This window comes from Lepidochelys kempii, chromosome 1 (assembly GCF_965140265.1).
Source record: "Lepidochelys kempii isolate rLepKem1 chromosome 1, rLepKem1.hap2, whole genome shotgun sequence".
Classification (NCBI taxonomy): Eukaryota; Metazoa; Chordata; order Testudines; family Cheloniidae; genus Lepidochelys; species Lepidochelys kempii.
The window spans coordinates 167118026-167137580 of NC_133256.1; the positions used below are offsets into that span (position 1 = coordinate 167118026).

At 44.0% G+C, this 19555-nt stretch overlaps 1 protein-coding gene across 1 annotated transcript; it reads right to left on the reverse strand.

The window, feature by feature from the left end:
- Positions 1-17808: 17808 nt before the first annotated feature.
- LOC140905482 (uncharacterized) lies at positions 17809-18606 on the reverse strand. The gene has a single exon (XM_073328949.1). The coding sequence runs from the start codon at positions 18604-18606 to the stop codon at positions 17809-17811; it is 798 nt and encodes a 265-aa protein (XP_073185050.1).
- Positions 18607-19555: the final 949 nt, after the last annotated feature.

Sequence of the window (19555 nt, forward strand, 5' to 3'; positions counted from 1 at the left end):
ACAGTTTCAGTTTTGTCCTTGAACAGGAGCAGGTTATGAAGTGTGATTCCAAATTTTAATTTTTCCAAACTTAAGAGTTAGGGAGTTTGGTTTCAGGAGTATACCTTTTTTTCTTTAAACCCATATCCTATTATCTGTCCTTCATGCCCACCTCTCCCTGTTTTCCTGTTTTGCCACTTCCTGTGTCTTTTCATAACCCATAGTATCAATCTGTCTGGAGCAGGAACTGTCCTTGTTGTATTCATCTGCACAGTACCTAGAATTATAGGTCCAGGATTGGTACCTATAATTGGTGCTACTGCAACTAAATAATTAACAATAATAAACCTCCTGCACCATTCCCGTTCACATACCAGTAATAATATTAAGAAAAGTTCCTGGGAGGGTGAGTAAGTGACATCTAAATGAAAAGCTAACAATTAGCCGATGATACTGGGAACTGGGTTCTATGATAATCCGAAATCATGAAAGTGCTGTTAATAGGGTAAAAGTAAAAGATTTAGTGATAATGATGTCTACCTCTGAAATAATACAGAACTATCTCTGTAAAACTTATTTACAGACAAATATAATTATGGATCAAAGGGATGGGGGAGTGCAGGACCCTGTCAGATCTGATATTTTTGTGTCTTGTCCTCATAGGTAGCTAGGTATAGTTGTTGGGGGGTTTGTTTTTTGCGGGGGCAGGGGCGGGACGAGATGCAGGTTTGGCATTTGGTTCTATACTACATAAAGATAACTGACATCTGTTTTTACCAAACCTTTAATCCCTATTATGGTTCTCTGGCACTGGCTAAGAGAGTAAATTGTCCACTAGGACTAAAATCTTCTTAAAAATAATATTTTTCTTATTCAAATTGCTTGGCTAGCCATTCTAATCTCTAGATTTCGCAAATAAATGTGTGTTCTTGGCACAGATTAATAGGGTAGTTTCCAGTAAGTCATCTCTTTCTTTTAATTTACCAAAATCCCAGTTCTGAAACTTTTAGAGAGGGCGCTGGTAGTGTCACTTTATTATTTAAAAGTCTGAATCGGTCACCAGGTGGCGCTCTTGGATCACAAAACTTCTCTCTGTTTCCAATTTTATAACTGAAAGAAAAATATAGTTTGTAGACTGAAACTAGATGTAATGGATTTAACCATTCAAATGTCTGCTTTAACTAGGTAATGCACTTGGTGTCTGGAATAGCACAAACAATACTTATAATTTCCAATTAATATTTGCACCATAAAACAATAATGTTGCTCCTATTTAAGATGTAACAATCCATCTCTACTTTGTTAGCTATGTTAAAAGTTTTCTCTCTCAGCATAGTACATAAATTAATTATGTATAAGCTATCTCTTCGTATCGCTTAAAAAAAACGGAAAAAAGAGTAACGGTTGAAAGAGTGTTTGTGGAGTCCAACTAACTAGCCAGCTACTACTGCCTCTCAAAAACACATTCTACACTTCACTGAGACATTCTACACCTTCAACTTTATATTAAAAAAAAGTGTGGAAATGAAAATTAAAGGATCCAGCCATTTCTCTACTGCCATGTAATGCTTCATCACTTGTTCACACTCTATCCAATTTGTACCACCCACTTAGCCTTAAGTTGTTTTGTTCTGAAATGGAAGTATACTGTTGGATGTGTACTGTCAACTTTACATGTGATTTAATAAATGCATAGTAAAGATTTTGAAAGGAATATAGTCCCAGGATGCCTTATATTATGTCAAAGTTTTATAAGCTTTGGTGGCCTAGAATATTATTTTTCTGCATAGGAAATAGGAGCTGTCTTTGAATGGGAGTGAAAGCTGAAACCTAAATGTACGAAGTATCATATGATAATACCAAGACCCTTGAAATCTTTTTCTTTCTATATCTGATGCATCCCGCACCAAACTGCATGCTACTCAAACCTGTGTCCACCAAACCACTCCTCAAACTCTCATGCTTTGTGTATTGTTACACGTTTTTACTAAAACAATCATTAAATTTGGTGCCAAAATGACAACGGAGAAACCAGTCACACAAGAAAAGGAGTCTTGTCTAAAAATGTTCCAAAAAAGTGAATGTGCTGTGTCTAGTTGAAATTAAATCCTTGACAATTTCAGACATTGTCCATTCATCCACAGTTGGTTTATGCACATGCAAAAGCATTGCTTTGTTCAAATGTTTTTGGGTCCTCATTGTTCTGAGGAAGTTTTTCACTCTTGGCAGTGCTAAGAAGCTTCTCTCAGCCACAGCAGTGGATACTGATGAAGAACAATTGCTAAAGTGAATGAACTTGGAGAACAAAATGTCAAAGGATTGGAGACCACTTAACACATCAAAGTGCCCATCTTCCTGACTTTAGTGTTGACTTTAGTGATGTTTAGTGACTTTAGTTGAAATGTTCTTACTGTCTGCATTAATCAAACCTGATTGAATCCTCTGTTGGTTTTGTGAATAAATAACATTTTTTGCATACGTGAGCTAAATAACTTGAGGAATAAAGATGTTGCTGATTTTTCTCCATTAGCACAGGAACTCAATTGGTTTTCTATTGTTCTTGGTGGACCCAGCATGGTTTTGTCAAACTGTCATCTCAGTTCACCCACAACAATATCAATCACTTCAAAATGTCATTGCCTAAAACAGGCTTCTGGTGTTTCATATGGATGAGGATGTGCTACATCATCTAGATGCTTGGGCAGACTCTTGACTCTGTCTAGTGAAGGGCTCACCTGTTAACTTTATTCCTTCTGCAACCACAGTATAGTAAAATAGCTTAGACTTTTCATTGTTTTTCTGACATCTCAGAAATACTACACTAAGCACAACAGATTGTAAGCCTTCTTGCAAAGACCTGTCTTTTCTATGCAGAACTCAGGAAGGTCTGGTCAGTTGAAATGGATCAATTTTGGACTTTGATTAGTCCATCTAATAACTTGAACTGTTTACTCTGGGCAAGAACACCTCCAGCTATCCTACCATGCTCAACATTACAAGAAGAATTTATTTTTGTGGCAATATTCCAGAACAGCATGGTAGCTTACAAGAACTGTGTTGATGGCACCTGTTTGAACTGTCCACTTGGTGGGACAGTGTGGCATTGATGGAAATTTCTTCAAATGAAAACTCTTTTTGAAATTGTTCAAAAATCACCATCCATTTGGCTGAATAAAAGATATGTTTTTGCATGTTTATGCAAATATCTGAAGCACCCTTCAGTGCAACACATTGGTGGCTGGAAACCTGCAGGCATAAGTTTAAACAGTGCTTGAAACTGTGTCCATACAACACTGCTGGTTCTAGTTCTCATATCCGGGCAGTAAGTCCTTGATATCCCAGTCATGTTACTTGCTCCATTCTAGGCCCCCACTAGGTAGAAAGGAGTAACATGCTATGAACCAGTGTTTCTTTCATAGTGGTGCATAGGTGTTACATGTCAGTTTTTTGCCTAGTTGTACAAAACCTATGAAGTCTTCATGATCGTCAAAGAATTTGTTGATGATCTAATACAAATAGCCATTTGTTCCTTTATCGATAGGTCAGAGACCTCATTAGCAATGATGAGATACCAATGATATAGAGGGATTTCACATTTTGTTTCATAAAAGCAAATTTCCCACAAGAGAGATCACTTCGTTCATGGTCTCATGTGATTGATAACTTTTGTTAGCAACCCATGCACTGACATTCTAATTGTCTTCAACTCTTAAAAGCAACAGCTCTTGGAGGTTTCCCAGAATTTCATTGTGTCCATGTCTTGCCACAAGAAGAAATGCAGGCTGGATATATCTCAATCATTAGCATCCTTAGCCATACGTGCTTTAATTGGTCATTCAGTTGCACTATGACACAGAGCTGATCCTTTGTCAGAAAATTCATATTGGCTTCATTATTAAGATCGCTCCTGTCATATTCTCTGACTCTTACTATTGTCTTCCAATTATTGAAATCCTTCTTGGTGAAAGCAGCCTCAGCATTTTTATTCGGAGAGACTAAACATTGAGCTTTTCCTGAGCAACAATGGAAGCAAAATGCTACATTTTGTCAAAGAGACAAGCTCAGATATGGGTAACAACTGTACCAGCTTATTTGAATTATTTAGTGCTTATTTGTGTTCCCAGTTTGCCTTCTTGCTCCTTCAAGCATGTCACATGGTTCATGAAGAGCAGCTGCTTCAGAGTGACAGCATGACCCAAAACAATCACTTTCCTCGTCATGTGACCATAAAGGCATATCTTCAATAATTCTTAGCAAAGATTACATTTTCCCAAACTTTATTAAATTGCACTTCAGTAGTTGATGGCTGCAGTGGTTCTGGTGAGGATGACCTTTTGGGGAACTTTCTTATATCCATCAGCATGGCACAATAGTCACGCAGTTCACAACATTTCTCGGCTAGAGCCAATTCTTGTTTCTCTTATACTGAAGAACAGGAGGTTATATCCTATAACTCAATATATTTTGGTGGGGACTGGAAGAACAACAGTTGCTGATGTTGGTTTATTTAAAAATATGAGACAACAAAGAAGTAGTTCTTTTCTCTTCTCTGCATGCTCAATCTCTTCCTGAGGAGTGAATTGAGTCAGCGTAGCAGGGCAGAGGTGCGGAGATCAGGGCATCAGAGACGGGAAGGGCAGTCAGAGTAGGGGAGAGACGTGATTGTACAAGCAAGAGCAAAGGAGAACTGAGAGAGGATGCTTTATGAATCAATGACAGTTGTATTAGTTCTGTGCACAATATGTTATTGGCATTACAACTACTGCAAAAATTGTGTGTTTGTTTTTCCAAAGGACAGAACTCTCCTGAGGTTTGCCAGCATCTGATACGGTACACCAGGCAGATGACTTCAGTGTGTGTTTTGTTTTCATTTTTAGTTCCCTGTCTCTGTCACGCTAGTCACTCTCACTCCTGTAGTCTCCAGGAATTAAAGATTAATCTTTAATTAAAGATTATCATGTGATGAAACCTCCAGGAATATATCCAACCAAAATTGGCAACCCTACTCTCACAAGCACCAGGGGCCTTCCAGCCCTTTGACTCACCCTTTGCTCCTATGTCTGTATCATTAGGGGATTTCCTGTCATTGCTTTTTACATTAAAGCTGATTTCTGCCTTTTCCTCCTGTATGTGCCCCCCCACCATTAATTGACTCATAATCATTGGTGCACTCATTCCAGGCACTATGTGTCTTCCAGGAGGAAACTGTCTCTGCATGCACCTCCTTCCCGCTGTGTACTTCCATGTGCTCCTCACCTGTCATGTGCACTCCCTCTGTTGTTGATGTCCATTGCATATACCCTAGGATGCTGGTACACTGTGCTTCCCTCCATCCCATCACTCCCCAGCAGCTCTCACCTGACTCCTCCTTGCTGGTGCCCCATCCCGCACAGGGATCCAGCCCCCTCCTCAGGCCAGGTGTGCCCACTGAGACCCATGGTGGAGGGAAGATGGAACTGGGCTCGGCCAGGAAGTCACAGCAGCAGTGACCATGAGATGGTTGAGTTCAGGATCCTCACAAAAGGAAGAAAAAGGAGTAGCAAAATACGGACCCTGGACTTCAGAAAAGCAGACTTTGACTCCTTAGGGAACTGATAGGCAGGATCCCCTGGAAGGCTAATATGAGGGCGAAAGGAGTCCAGGAAAGCTGGCTGTATTTTAAAGAATCCTTATTGATGGTGCAGGAACAAACCATCCTGATGTGCAGAAAAAATAGCAAACATGGCTGGCGACCAGCTTAGCTTAACAGTGAAATCTTCAGTGAGCTTAAACGCAAAAAGGAAGCTTACAAGAAGTGGAAACTTGGTCAGATGACTAGGGAGAAGTATAAAGATATTGCTCGAGCATGCAGGGGTGTAATCAGGAAGGCCAAAACAAAATTGGAGTTGCAGCTAGCAAGGGATGTGAAGGTAATAAGAAGGGTTTCTACAGGTATGTTGATGTAAGCAGTGTCAGGATGAACTCCACCCTGACATCTGGTGGTGAGGTGTGGCAAGTTGTGGAAAAGCACTTCAGGGGCCGATCTCATTTGCATAGGCACACCCACCATGCCTAGAATGAGACCATAGCTGCCCAAATGGTCACTTTGGCTGCTGTGGGATCCCCAGTGTCTCTGTTATTGGGGCAGGAAGAATAAATTGTTATTACCCTGATTATGGGAACTGTGCTTGGAACTGTACGTGGCCTTTTATTATGATGGAGGGACTCACCATCAACTGAGTAGCACTCGCTAGGCAAGGGTCATGGGTTCCAAAACTCTGTGAATTGAGAGAGGCTGGGGACAAGTATTAATATTTGGTGGCATGGGCCCCTTAGTGAGGGCCTTACATGCTAATTGCACTTCCTCCTCTCTCCACTGTGGAATATCAGAGCTAATTTTGATTCCATTAGGAGTCTAGTTACAGGCTGCTGAGCTCACTTTGGGCTAATGGTGCATGAGTACTGAGGCTCCCCTACTACAAGCTGAATTCACCTAAGAGCTGAAATCACTGAGTGTTGTGTTAAGTAGTGGGGGAGCCTGAAGATATATTGTGGAGCAGTTTGTGGGACGGCTGGAGTGCCTTGTGGACAGGCTGGTGGAGCAGTGCGTAGGACGGCGGGAGCTGCTGGTGGGACGTGGAGCGGAGCAGCTGGTGGAGCAGCGGAGCGGAGCTGAGTGAAGGAGTTTGTGGGGCGACTGGCGGAGCGAAGGCCTATGGAGCTGTGGGGCGGTCAGCTTCAGATCATGTAAGGTGCCTCTTACCCCCGTCCCATCTCCACCCAGGTTGGGAGGTAAAGCTCCGCAGATAAACTTTTGAACTCTGGGGCTGCCCTGACCAGGGACAGAGACTTTTGGGTCATTGGACTTTTGGGACTTTGGGTGATTTGGGGTTGCTGGACTCAAGAACCAAAGGGAAAGGACACGCCCCAATTTGCTTGGGGTGGGTTTTTTGCTCATGGGTTGTATTATGAATCCTGTTGGTGGTGTTTCCCCAACATAATGCCACATTGTTTCTCTCTGTTATTAAAAGGCTTTTTGCTACACTCAGACTATGTGCTTGCGAGAGGGGAAGTATTGCCTCTTGGAGGCACCCAGCGGGGGTGGTATATATTTGTTCCAGGTCACTGGGTGGGGGCTCGAGCCGGTTTTGCATTGTGTTATTGGAATGGAACCCCTAGATACTGAACCCGGCCCTTGTTGCTGCCAACTCTGACGGGCAGAAGGGTTACATTAGCAACAAGAAAAAGATCAGGGAAAGCGTGGGACCCTTAATGAATGAGGGAAGCAACCTAGTGACAGATGATGTAGAAAAAGCTGAAGTATTCAATGCTGCTTTTGCCTTGGTATTCACAGGCAAGGTCAGCTCCCTCACTGCTGTCGTGGGCAACACAGTATGGGGAGCAGGTGAGCAGCCCTCAGTGGTGAAAGAACAGGTTATTTAGAAAAGCTGGATGTGCTCAAGTCCGTGGGTCCAGATCTAATGCATCCAAGAGTGTTGAGGGAATGGCTGATGTGATTGCACAGCCATTGGCGATTATCTTTGAAAACTCGTGGCGATCGGGGAAGGTCCCGAATGATTGGAAAAAGGCAAATATAGTGCTCATCTTTAAAAAAGGGAAGAAGGAAAACCTGAGGAACTACAGACCAGTGAGTCTCACTTCAGTCCCTGGAAAAATCATGGAGCAGATCCTCAAGGAAACCATTTTGAAGCCTTTGGAGGAGAGAAAGGTGATCAGGAACTGTCAACATGGATTCACCAAGGGCAAGTCATGCCTGACGAACCTGATTTTCTTCTATGGTGAGATAACTGGCTCTGTGGATATGGGGAAAGTGGTGGATATGATATATCTTGACTTTAACAAAGCTTTTGATGCAGTATCCCATAGTATTCTTGCCAGGAGGTTAAAAAAGTATGGATTGGCCAAAGGGACTATCAGGTGGATAGAAACCTGGCTAGATTGTCAGGCTGAATGGGTAGTGATCATTGGCTCGATGTCTAGTTGTCAGCCGGTATCAAGCGGAGTGCCCCGGGGGTCTGTCCTGAGGCCAGTTTTGTTCAACATCTTTATTAATGATCCGGACGATGGGATAGATTGCACCGTCAGCAAGTTCATGGATGACACTAAGCTCAGGGGAGAGGTACATACGCTGGAGGGTAGGGATAGGGTACAGAGTGACCTAGACAAATTGGAGGATTGGGCCAAAAGAAATCTGATGAGGTTCAACAAGGACAAGTGCAGAGTCCTGTACTTAGGGCGGAAGAATCCCATGCACCCGTACAGGCTGGGGACCGACTGGCTAAGCAGCTGTTCTGCGGAAAAGGACCTGGGGATTACAGTGAATGAGAAGCTAGATATGAGTCAGCAGTGTGCCCTTTTTGCCAGGAAGGCTAACGGCATATTGGGCTGCATTAGTAGGGGCATTACCAGCAGACTGAGGGAAGTGATTATTCCCCTCTATTTGGCAACATATGTGGTATTGAGTCCAGTTTTGGGGTCCGCAGGACAGAAAGGATGTGGACAAATTGAAGCGAGTCCAGCGGAGGGCAATGAAAATGGTCAGGGGGCTGGGGCACATGACTTACGAGGAGAGGCTGAGGGAACTGGGCTTATTTAGTCTGCAGAAGAGAAGAGTGAGGGGGGATTTGATGACAGAACAAGGAGTAATGGTCTCAAGTTGCAATGCGGGAGGTCTAGGTTGGATATTAGGAAAAACCATTTCACTAGGAGGGTGGTGAAGCACTGGAATGGGTTACCGAGGGAGGTGGTGGAATTTCCATCCTGAGAGGCTTTTAAGGCCTAGCTTGACAAAGCCCTGGCTGAGATAATTCAGTTGGTGTTGGTCCTGCTTTGAGCAGGGGGTTGGACTAGGTGACCTCCTGAGGTCTCTTCCAACCCTAAACTTCTATGATTATGAATTGCCTCTCCCAGCTGTCAGGGGCAGACATTGTGTCACCCCTACACAGTCACTGTGCATGTTAGCCCTGGCTGGCATAGCCACTGTGTCCAGATGAGTGATAAGATGATTGGGAGGGGAGACCTGTTGCTATCTGCTCCCTGCTGGCTGGCTCATTCCCATGCACCACAGCATCTATTCCCTCCTCTGGTTCCTGCTCTCACTTCTGTGAGATATTGTGGGGTCAGAAAACATTGGTGCAGTACTGAGGGCTGAAACATACACCAGCCCCCACAATATTTCCATAACAGGGCACTAGCTCCGACCACCACTGTGAATAGAATTGGGATGACTGGTCTGTTTGGTGGTAAGAAAAGTGAGAATAATGTGGTGCTGCAGGTGCGACAAACTGATAATTTCCCACGATATCCTGAATGGACTTAATTCAATTAAATTAAACCTCACTGAATTAGTTTAAAAATCTTTGGAGTCCATTTTACTGACAATGCACTTGTCTGTGTGTTTATTGTGGAATTGTATGTATGTCCCTGGGAAGGGTAAATAAGAAACCAGCAATGGGTGATAAGGCAAATTCACTCAAGCTGTAATATCTCCAGAGAAGCTGCTTCCCTGGACAAGGGTGCATATACTAGTTCAAACTGGATTCTATAGGATGTCAGGAACAAACAAAGCTAATGGTTTCTTCAAGCTCACTCATCATCTTTTCACCATTGGATGCTGGCAGATCACCATGTGATAAGCAGTGAGCCTACAAACCTTGTTCTTTCATGTGGCTTGGAGTTACCTTCCGCCAGTGTGAAGATTCCCTTCTCCCCCTGCTGGAGTCTGAAACAGATATTTGGGCAGATAAAGATGATGTCCAACTGGTTAGACTTTTTTTGGCCTAGCTCCTGGTTAGTTGTGTTTATATCTCAATAATACTGAGGGTTGCATCTCAAAAGGGTTGCTAGTACTGTGTAGAGGAGAATACCAATGTGTGGATGGTTATTCAAAGTTAACCTTGTCTTATTGCGGTCTTCTGTCTGTGTCTTTAATCTCAACATAACTAAACCTTACTCCCTTTCATTGACTCAACAATCCCTCCCCCAATTCCCCTCAACTATTCCAAAAACCTGCTTCCTTTCCAGATAAGTAACAACCTAGGAGATCCCCACTCTTACTGTTCCATTCTAAAACTGGGGATATGTGATTTTCCTAGCCCACCCCAGCCCCCAGATGCCTCTTTCTCTTCACTCCCCATCACCTAAATCCTATTCCAGCCTTCCTTTCTGTCCTCCCCTCCTTTGCTAATGTTACAGATGCACTTAGATTTTATCAGGTCTGGCAATCTCCATAGTACTATTTTGCTGTCTTCATATCCCAGGTGCTCCTGAGCTTCCTTACATCAGAGAAGACCCATAATTCTTTCAGACCCTTTGATCCTAGGGAAGCTCCAAAACATGCAAGAATGGATGAGATCATCATCCAGCACAGGATACGCCACGCCTGTTTAAATCCTGAAGTGGATTTGTGGGATATCAATAAAGGTGAAGGAGTATTTGGAGGCAAAACACTGCTTGGATCAGACATGGAGCTCTCGGTATGGGATATTATGACAAACGTTGTGGTGTTCTTTTGTAACTGTTACTATTGTATCTGGTTCTGGCACTACTGTGGTCCATCTGTACCATAAATGGGGGTAGATATTTCACCCTAGGGATTTTTTCTGGGTAGTAGAGCCTATCCACTTGAGGAGAAGGAAAGGAAGCCTTATTTGATAGTCATCTAATAGCTTAGACTTAAGTCGTCTAATAGCTTAGACTTAAGAGAGAGTGCCAGAACGAGTAGCCTTCATGGCTCTAACCCAATCTCCTTAGGGAGCAGTGAAACCAGTTTGAACAGAGTGGGTCAGACTGAGAGAACCATAATGAGAAACTCTCAGGTTCACAGAAGGATCTGAGTTTCCTAGGAGAACATAAGATTGCTCTGTGCTATTCCTGTAACTTAAAAAGAAAGCCCATCTAATTTGCTTGTATTGACCCTTAAGATTAAGTGAGACTAAATATGCATGTAGCCTGTTGTTTTTAAAATCCTTTTTCTCTACTGCTTTTTCCCAACTACTAAAAAAATATATTGTTTTAAGAAGGCTGTTGGGTCACTATATCACAGATCAAAGGTTCCTGAAGAGAGGAAATATAGGTGCTCCGAATCCAATCCAACTGTAGAGTGATAACTGGTTAGTATATACCAGGTGATGTGTTGGTATATACGGGAATGGTCTAAGAGTGGAATAATCATGAAATTCCACTCCAAAATAAGTAAAGGTAAGAGGCCCAAGCCCCGAAAGTGTGCATTCAGGGAGACCAGAAAGGGTGCAGCAGTGCACTGAGGCCCATCACTATGGCAAGAGTACTTACCTAAATATTCAAAAGGCTTTGGTTTGGGCCAGTGATTTGGCTGAGGTTTTCCATTATTTGCTTCTAATGAACAATTTCACTTTCCCTATTTAGTATTCATCAGCATCACTTTTGCACTGCAGAGAACATTTATGGTTTCATAGAGTTTAAGGTCAGAAGGGACCATTAGATCATCTACTCTGATTTCCTGTACATCATAGGTCATAGAATCATAGAAATGTAGGGCTGGAAGTGATCTGGAGAAGTTATCAAGTCCAGCTCTCTGCTCTGAAGCAGAACCAAATAAACCTAGGCCATCCTTGATATATGTTTGTTCTTAAAAACTACCAATACTGGGGATTCTGCAATCTCCCTTGGAAGCCTATTCCAGAGCTTAACCACCCTTAGAAACCCTTAGAAAGTGTTTCCTGATATTTAACCTAAATTTCCCTTGCTGCAGATTAAGCCCATTGCTTCTTGTCCTACCTTCAGTGGACATGGAGACCTATTCTCTGTATAACAGTCCTGAACATATTTGAAGACTGTTGCCAGGTCCCCACTCAGTTGTCTTTCCTCAAGACTAAACACGCATGGTTTTTTAATCTTTCCTCATAGGTCAGTTTTCTAAACCTTTAATTATTTTTGTTGCTCTCTTCTGGACTCTCTCCAGTTTGTCTGCATATTTCCTAAAAGTGTAGCTCCCAGAACTGGACAGAGAACTCCAGCTGAGGCCTCATCAATGCTGAGTAGAGTGGGACAATTACCTCCCATGTCTTACATACAATGCTACTGTTAATATACCCCAAAATTATGTTTGGCTAAAGCATATTTTCCAGAAAGGCATCCAGTCTTGATCTGAAGACTTCAGGAGAGGGAGATACTACCACTTCCCTTGATAGTTTATTCCAGTGGTTAATCACCCACACAGTTAAAGACTTATTTCCATTTTGAATTTGTCTGGCTTCACCTTCCAGCCAATTACCTCTGTTATGCCTTTCTTCACTAAGTTAAACAGCCCATTAGAACCAGTATTTTCTCCCAGTGAAGGTACTTACAGACTGTAATCCATTCATTTCTAAATCATCTTTTTGATAAACTAGACAGACTGACCTCTTTAAATCTCTCAAAGGAAAATATTTTCTCCAGCCCTTAAGTCATTTTTGTGGCTCTTTGTTGCACCCTCTCCAAATTTTCAACATCCTTTTTAAAAGCTGAACTATACACAGTATTATAGTATTGCCCCCCCCCCTTCCAATGCCTATTTGCTACTCCCCTGTTTCTACATCCAAGTATCACACTAGCCCTTTTGAGTCGTTTGTCCACTATGATTCCTAAGTCACTGCTTTCCAGGATACAGTCCCCAGTTCCATAGGACTGGCCTGTATTCCTTGCTCCAAATGTGTAACTTTATACTTAACTCAATTAAAATTCATTTTGAGTTTGAATAGGCCCATCTTTCCAAACAATCCAGATCACTTTATATGATTGCCCAGTCCTCATTACTATTTACCATGCCACTTATATTTGTCATCTTCAAATTTTATCAGCAATGATTTTATATTTACTTCCAGATCAATGATGAAAATGTTGAATAGGTTCAGGCCTAGTCCCTGCAGAACCCCACTAGAAACACCTCATTTGATAATGATTCCCCTTTAACAACTAATTTTTGAGATCTGATAGTTAGCTAGTTCTTAATCCATTTAATGTGTACTACTTTGATAATGTATAGTGCTAATTTTTTTTAGTCGGAATATTGTGTAGTACTAAGTCAAACAAATACAATAGTCTAAGTATATTATGTCTTCACAGTTACTTTTATCAACAACATTTGTAATCTCCTCAAATAATTAAATTAGGTTTGTTTGACAAGCCCTCTTTTCTAACCATGTTGACTGACCTTATATTCCTACTATTTAATGCTATATTAATTGAATCCTGTATCATCTTTTCCATTATTTTATTCAGGATCGATGTCAGGATTTAGCACTCTTAGCACAACATTAACACTCTCTTCCAGTAATCTGGACTTTCCCTAGTATTCCAACATGATGACCAATCTCCTGGCATAATAACCGCCTATTAAATGACTACCAAAAATACCTGGGCTTATTCATACCACACACCCTTGCAATTATGCCTTAGCAGATACAGTCATGACAACATTTACCAGCTAAAATGCCAATCTCAAATCATATATGGTAAGACTGAACGGTATGTACTGAGCAATTAGTATCCAGTTATTTTATTTATAGAAAGAGTTAGGGATTATTATGATGGAAACATTCAAGGGATCATCTTGTATAGACTTGTTAATGTAGGTGAGGAATATATGTAACCTTCCTGCCAGGTGAAGTCAGTAGCAACAAGGGCTGGGTTCACTATCTAGGGATTCCTATTAGCCAGCTCAAGCTCCCAACCCGTAAGCTGGGGAAATTTAACACCACACCTGGGCATGTCTAAGAGGCAATACTTCCTTACTCAAAAGCACTGAGTCTGTATATAGCAAACAAGAACTTTTATTAAAAGGGAAAGAGAATCAAGCATAAGTTTGGGAAAACACTACAACCATATTCAAAAACTTGAGATCATAAGCAAAACACGTACTCCACAGTATGTTGGGCAGTATCCTTCACCTCAGTTTCTCACCTTGAAGGGTGAAAGTCCAACAAACAAAGGTCCCTTTAATACGCCACTTCCCTCTCCCTCCACTGCACCCCACTCACAGTTGCTGTCCTGGGTCAATGAAGACCCAGAGTTCAGAAGTGCCTTCACATGAGTTCACCTTCCACCCCAGTGAGCGGTGTCTCAGCTGCTGCCAACAGCACTGCAACTGGCTCACAGTTGCTATTGTTCACTCTGGGTCGCTGCCCACTGGGCTGCCATTCACTCCACTGCTGCCCTGTTGCTCTCTCTGCTGCAGCCTCTCTGACACCAAGTCTTCAGGTCTGTCAAGGTTCCTCCCCCACTCTGAACTCTAGGGTACAGATGTGGGGACCTGCATGAAAAACCTCCTAAGCTTATCTTTACCAGCTTAGGTCAAAACTTCCCCAAGGTACAAAATATTACACCTTGGACAGGCCGCTACCACCACCAAACTAATACTGGTTACTGGGGAAGAGCTGTTTGGACGCGTCCTTCCCCCCAAAATACTTCCCAAAACCTTGCACCCCACTTCCTGGACAAGGTTTGGTAAAAAGCCTCACCAATTTGTCTAGGTGACTACAGACCCAGACCCTTGGATCTTAAGAACAATGAACAATCCTCCCAACACTTGCACCCCCCCTTTCCTGGGAAATGTTGGATAAAAAGCCTCACCAATTTGCATAGGTGACCACAAACCCAAACCCTTGGATCTGAGAACAATGAAAAAGCATTCAGTGTTTTACAAGAAGACTTTTAATAAAAAATAGAAGTAAATAGAAATAAAGAAATCCCCCCTGTAAAATCAGGATGGTAGATATCTTACAGGGTAATTAGATTCAAAAACATAGAGAACCCCTCTAGGCAAAACCTTAAGTTACAAAAAAGATACACAGACAGAAATAGTTATTCTATTCAGCACAATTCTTTTCTCAGCCATTTAAAGAAATCATAATCTAACACATACCTAGCTAGATTACTTACTAAAAGTTCTAAGACTCCATTCCTGTTCTGTCCCCGGCCAAGACGACTACAGACAGACACACAAACCCTTTGTTTCTCTCCCTCCTCCCAGCTTTTGAAAGTATCTTGTCTCCTCATTGGTCATTTTGGTCAGGTGCCAGCGAGGTTACCTTTAGCTTCTTAACCCTTTACAGGTGAGAGGAGCTTTCCCCTGGCCAGGAGGGATTTCAAAGGGGTTTACCCTTCCCTTTATATTTATGACAAGGTCCCACCACTTAATCCAGCTCTCAGTAATTTCAGCAGTTAATGTAGAACCTCCCTGCTAGTGCAGGCTGTGCAGTCTTTCACTGGTATGCTGCCCCACAGCAGGCCTAAGACTTAGCACTTAGACCTGGTTGTCAGTGATTTCAGCTCTAGTGAAAAGAACAGGAGTACTTGTGGTACCTTAGAGACTAACAAATTTAGTGAGCACTCAACAAAACAGAAGACTCTCCAATGACTCTAATCAGCTCTGTCTTTAAAGAGTGTAGAGAAGGAAGGTCAAATGGCCTCTAGGACTCTTAGGCAGAGCCCACACCATCAGGTAGGAACATCTGTCCCCACCCTCACTCTCCTTTCACATTCTCCTTGAATGTGAATACACTTTAATCCAGTGTAGTATTAATTGTAAGCTTTATATTTAGCAGTGCTTATCTTAAACTCATTGATTCATGGCAGTGCCAGGGATATATGGTAGACTCAAGACTAAAAATTATAATATAAAAAAACTTATGAAATGAGGCTACCAAGATGGAGAAGGACCAGGAAGAGACATTTCCACATATTTCCTTTCTTATTTTCAAAGTGGCAGTACTAATCTGCCAGGCTGATACATTGTTACCAGAAGATTTGAAACCAATTATCTTACTCTATCTATTTCGGTAATTAAGGTTGTGGTCCGCTGTGCCCGCAAGGGCTGCAGGGGAGATACCAGCGAAAGGAGGACACTCAGGCCTAAGAATAGTAAACTATGCTTTATTGAAGGAAGGAAGGACTTACGCTCCAATCTGCACGGGGAGCCCCTAGGACGCGCGGAGGGGCTGCAGTGGACTCTGGTCGTTCGGGACAGCTGACCAGGCAGGACTCCACAGGTGGGGAGTCCTCTGCAGTGCTATATTCTCTGCGCTTATCTCGGGGTTACATGGGGTCAACAGCTGGTTACATTCTTATATGTATGATTTATGTTTATTACATAAACTGACTTGTTTACAGGCAAAAATATGCTGAGCTATGCTACAATATCTTTTGGCTGGGACTGTCAGACAAAGTTCATTGAAACTGCCTGCATCCTCTGCTTACATCCAGTCACGTACTCAGTCTACCACTTAGCTCCTTGCCAATCTTCCACAACCTTGCCCCTACACTCCACCCCTTGGCGGACTGAGATGTATTAGTTACTGCCACCAGTAGTTTTGGGGGTTACTAGTTGGGCCAGGATGGCGGGGGAGCAATTCACGCAGCATTGAAGAATGACAAACACACATACAAAACCCAGTAGTCCAATCAATAGCAGGAACCCGATGTGTCTCCCCCAGGCGCTGAGATCCAGAAGCCAGGAGGTTAGCCACCGCCAAGAGTCATCCCATACAGAATCCTCAGAGCCCACGTCATGTAACACTTTCAAGTGATCCATCATATTATGAACATCAGTCTCGATGCGCTTAGCCTGATTTGAGTAAAAACAACAACTTTCATTAATCTAGGCACAAATGCCAATTTGAGCGGCTAATAAGTAGTCCAACACCATACGATTCTGTAATACACCTTGCGACAAAGAAGCTACTTCTAATTGTACGGCTTGAATTGCATCTATGGTATTATTCTCTATAACCTCTAACGTGGCTGAGATATTTACCATAACCCGCTCCAGTTCAGCCACCCCTAGCCAGGGGAGGAAGGCGCGGACAAACTGATGGAAACCCGTGGGTCTCTGCACAATGGGGTTTGGGCTCCGCCGTGGACGTGCCACCAATATGTAATTATGCAGTGCATGAGTGTGCATGGTTTGCATTCCATACGTATGGGGGAGGAGCCGTCCCAATGTGCACTGTCCACACCATTGGTTGGGTAAGGTTTTATATGCCTGACGGCTGCATAGCCACTACAGCCCTGGCACTCCTTCCGTGGGGAGCCATGTGTCATCTGAGGCATTGCGACACCAACTATCAGAGCTTTGGTTACATTGAGACCAGTAATGTGCACGTGGGGTTTGCCCGCACCTAATTGTGCTGAGGGGCGTTCTCCATAAGGGGGCACTGGCATTGTAGGAATATAGAAAACCACGGGTATGTAGTACTCTGATCGCAGAGGGTGGTACCATTGGTATAAGTCAAATTGGTTTCAGAGGAACTGGAGCAATTATCACTCGAGACCCACGCCTCTCCGGCCATCCACTCACTGTGCATTTCTGGTGGGCCAGCAGTAACGTTAAATTCCCCGGTGTCTGGCAGGTATTCTGCTATCACTGCACACGAGGAAAGGGGAAAATTTCCGACGGGACGAGTGGCATCCATCGCCGAAGGCCGCTGAACACACCAATATGCATCCTCCAGTATCACTACCGGTGTCCCTTGGTGCTGGTAAGGGGTCATTACGTTATACTAAGTGAAAAAAGTGGTGTCGTTAAGGGCCCAGGATTCATTCTCCAGCACTGCAGCCCATGGAATGCCAGCGCTTGCCAATTGGGGGGCATGTGCGCAGTACCAACAGTCCGATTTGTTACCTGCTAGTTCTACCGATTGCATCCACTGGACAGCCGAGTTGTGGTGCCATGTGGCTTGGGCACCTATTGAAGCTAAAATTAGTTCGAGGATTATGCCGTAGAGAACAGGCTGTAGGGCCATCACAGGTGTAATGCCTTCAGGTGGCGCAACCAGGACACTCCACAGACCCGCCCAAACTGCAGTGCGGCAATTATGGTTGCCTGGAAGAAAGAGTCTTAGAGGGCACATAAATTGGGGCGTCTTCCCCTTTTAGCAGTACGAGGTGAGTGTCTCCGAGACCATCAGCTAGGATTTCCCCTTCGAGCGGGTTATGTTTGGTGGGGTCATGGACCCAAACTGTACATCCAGTCGAGCCAAACCCTCCTGCTCGAGTGGTGGGTACAAGTGCATCCACTTCCCGTACATCAGGCAACCCAATGCGCTCGCAAATCAACTGCACAATACGTTCACCTTGGGGAAGGGTTACTGCCTGTGGGCCATTGTCAACCAAAAGCACCTTAACCTCCCCGGTATAGTCAGCATCGATTACTCCTCCTGCAACATCTATGCCCTTAAGGGCCAGACTGCTGCGTGGGGCAATGTGCCCATAATAGACTTGTGGTAGTCCTATGGCTAAGCCAGTACATACAAGGTTCCAGCTATTGGGCTGTAGAGTGAGGCCCTCTTGAGGGACCCACCGATCTAGACCAGCACTTTCCAGGATGGCCCGAATAGGGAGGTGGGCTTGCGGGTGCAGGCGCTGCACTCGCAACACTCGTGGCCACTCAGTGACCTCCCCCGTGAATCTAGTGTACAGGGTGGAGCCATACAGAGGGCTGTCATTGAGCGCAGCCATGGCCTGGTGAAGATTACAGCTCCACCCAGCCCGGGATTCAGTGGGAGATAGTTTGCATAACTGTTCTTTAAGCAAGTCATTCATGCGTTCAATGAGCCCTGCACCCGGTATGCGATGTGGAACACCCACGCAATCCCCCATACCCCAGCCCATTCTCTTATTTCCATTCCTGTAAAATGGGTTCCCTGGTCACTTTGCACCTCGAGGGGGGATCCGTAGTAGTGGATGAGTTCTTCCAACCCCTTTATAGTCTGCTCCTGTGTGGTACTTGCACATGGGTATACAAAGAGCAGACCTGAAAATGTGTCTACTGCAGTTAGCATGTATTTATGTTGCTGACTTTCAGACAGCGGGATGATGTAGTCCACCTGCCATACTTCCCCAGGTTTCTGACCTCGCTTCAGGTACCCCTTCTCTGCTTTTAAGCTCTGGGGGGTGAGCCTGGTACACTGTGGGCAATGCTAACGGGCATCCCGCTCTGCACCAATCGTGGTCTGCAAGCCACGATTGGTGGCCCATTGCATTGCTTTTTCCCCTCCCAGATGACCACTCTTTTGATGTATCCACTCGGCCAGGCTGGGGGCAGCTACTACATATACTGTGACTATGTCATCTACCTCTTTATTGAACCGGGCCTCCTCCGATTCCCCCGTGAGGTGGGTGTCTACATGATGGACAGCAATGGGCCTCTGGCTACAGGCATCCCAAATGTCAGGCCACATGTCGTAACCCCAAAGGGGTTTGTCATGCACCTTATAGCCAGCTGCATGCCAGATGGCCATCCAGTGTGTCACACCTTTGTAGACTGCCCAGCTATCCATATACAGATAAAGGGGCCCTGGGTTCTCTGTGATGGTCATGAATGCTGCCCGTAGCTCAGCCCGCTGGCTAGACAGGCCAGGGCCGGTTTCGAACAGTATTTCCTCAAGGCAGGGATTATATGCAGCTACTCGCCACGATCATTCTGCCACCCTGTACGAGGCTGATCCATCAGTGAACCACGCGACCTCTTGTTGTCACTCGGTTAAGGAGGTGTAGGGAGGGGCCTCTGTACAGGGGGGTAGAGGTACTTCAACTGGGGGGGGCATAAGTGTGCTGGCCT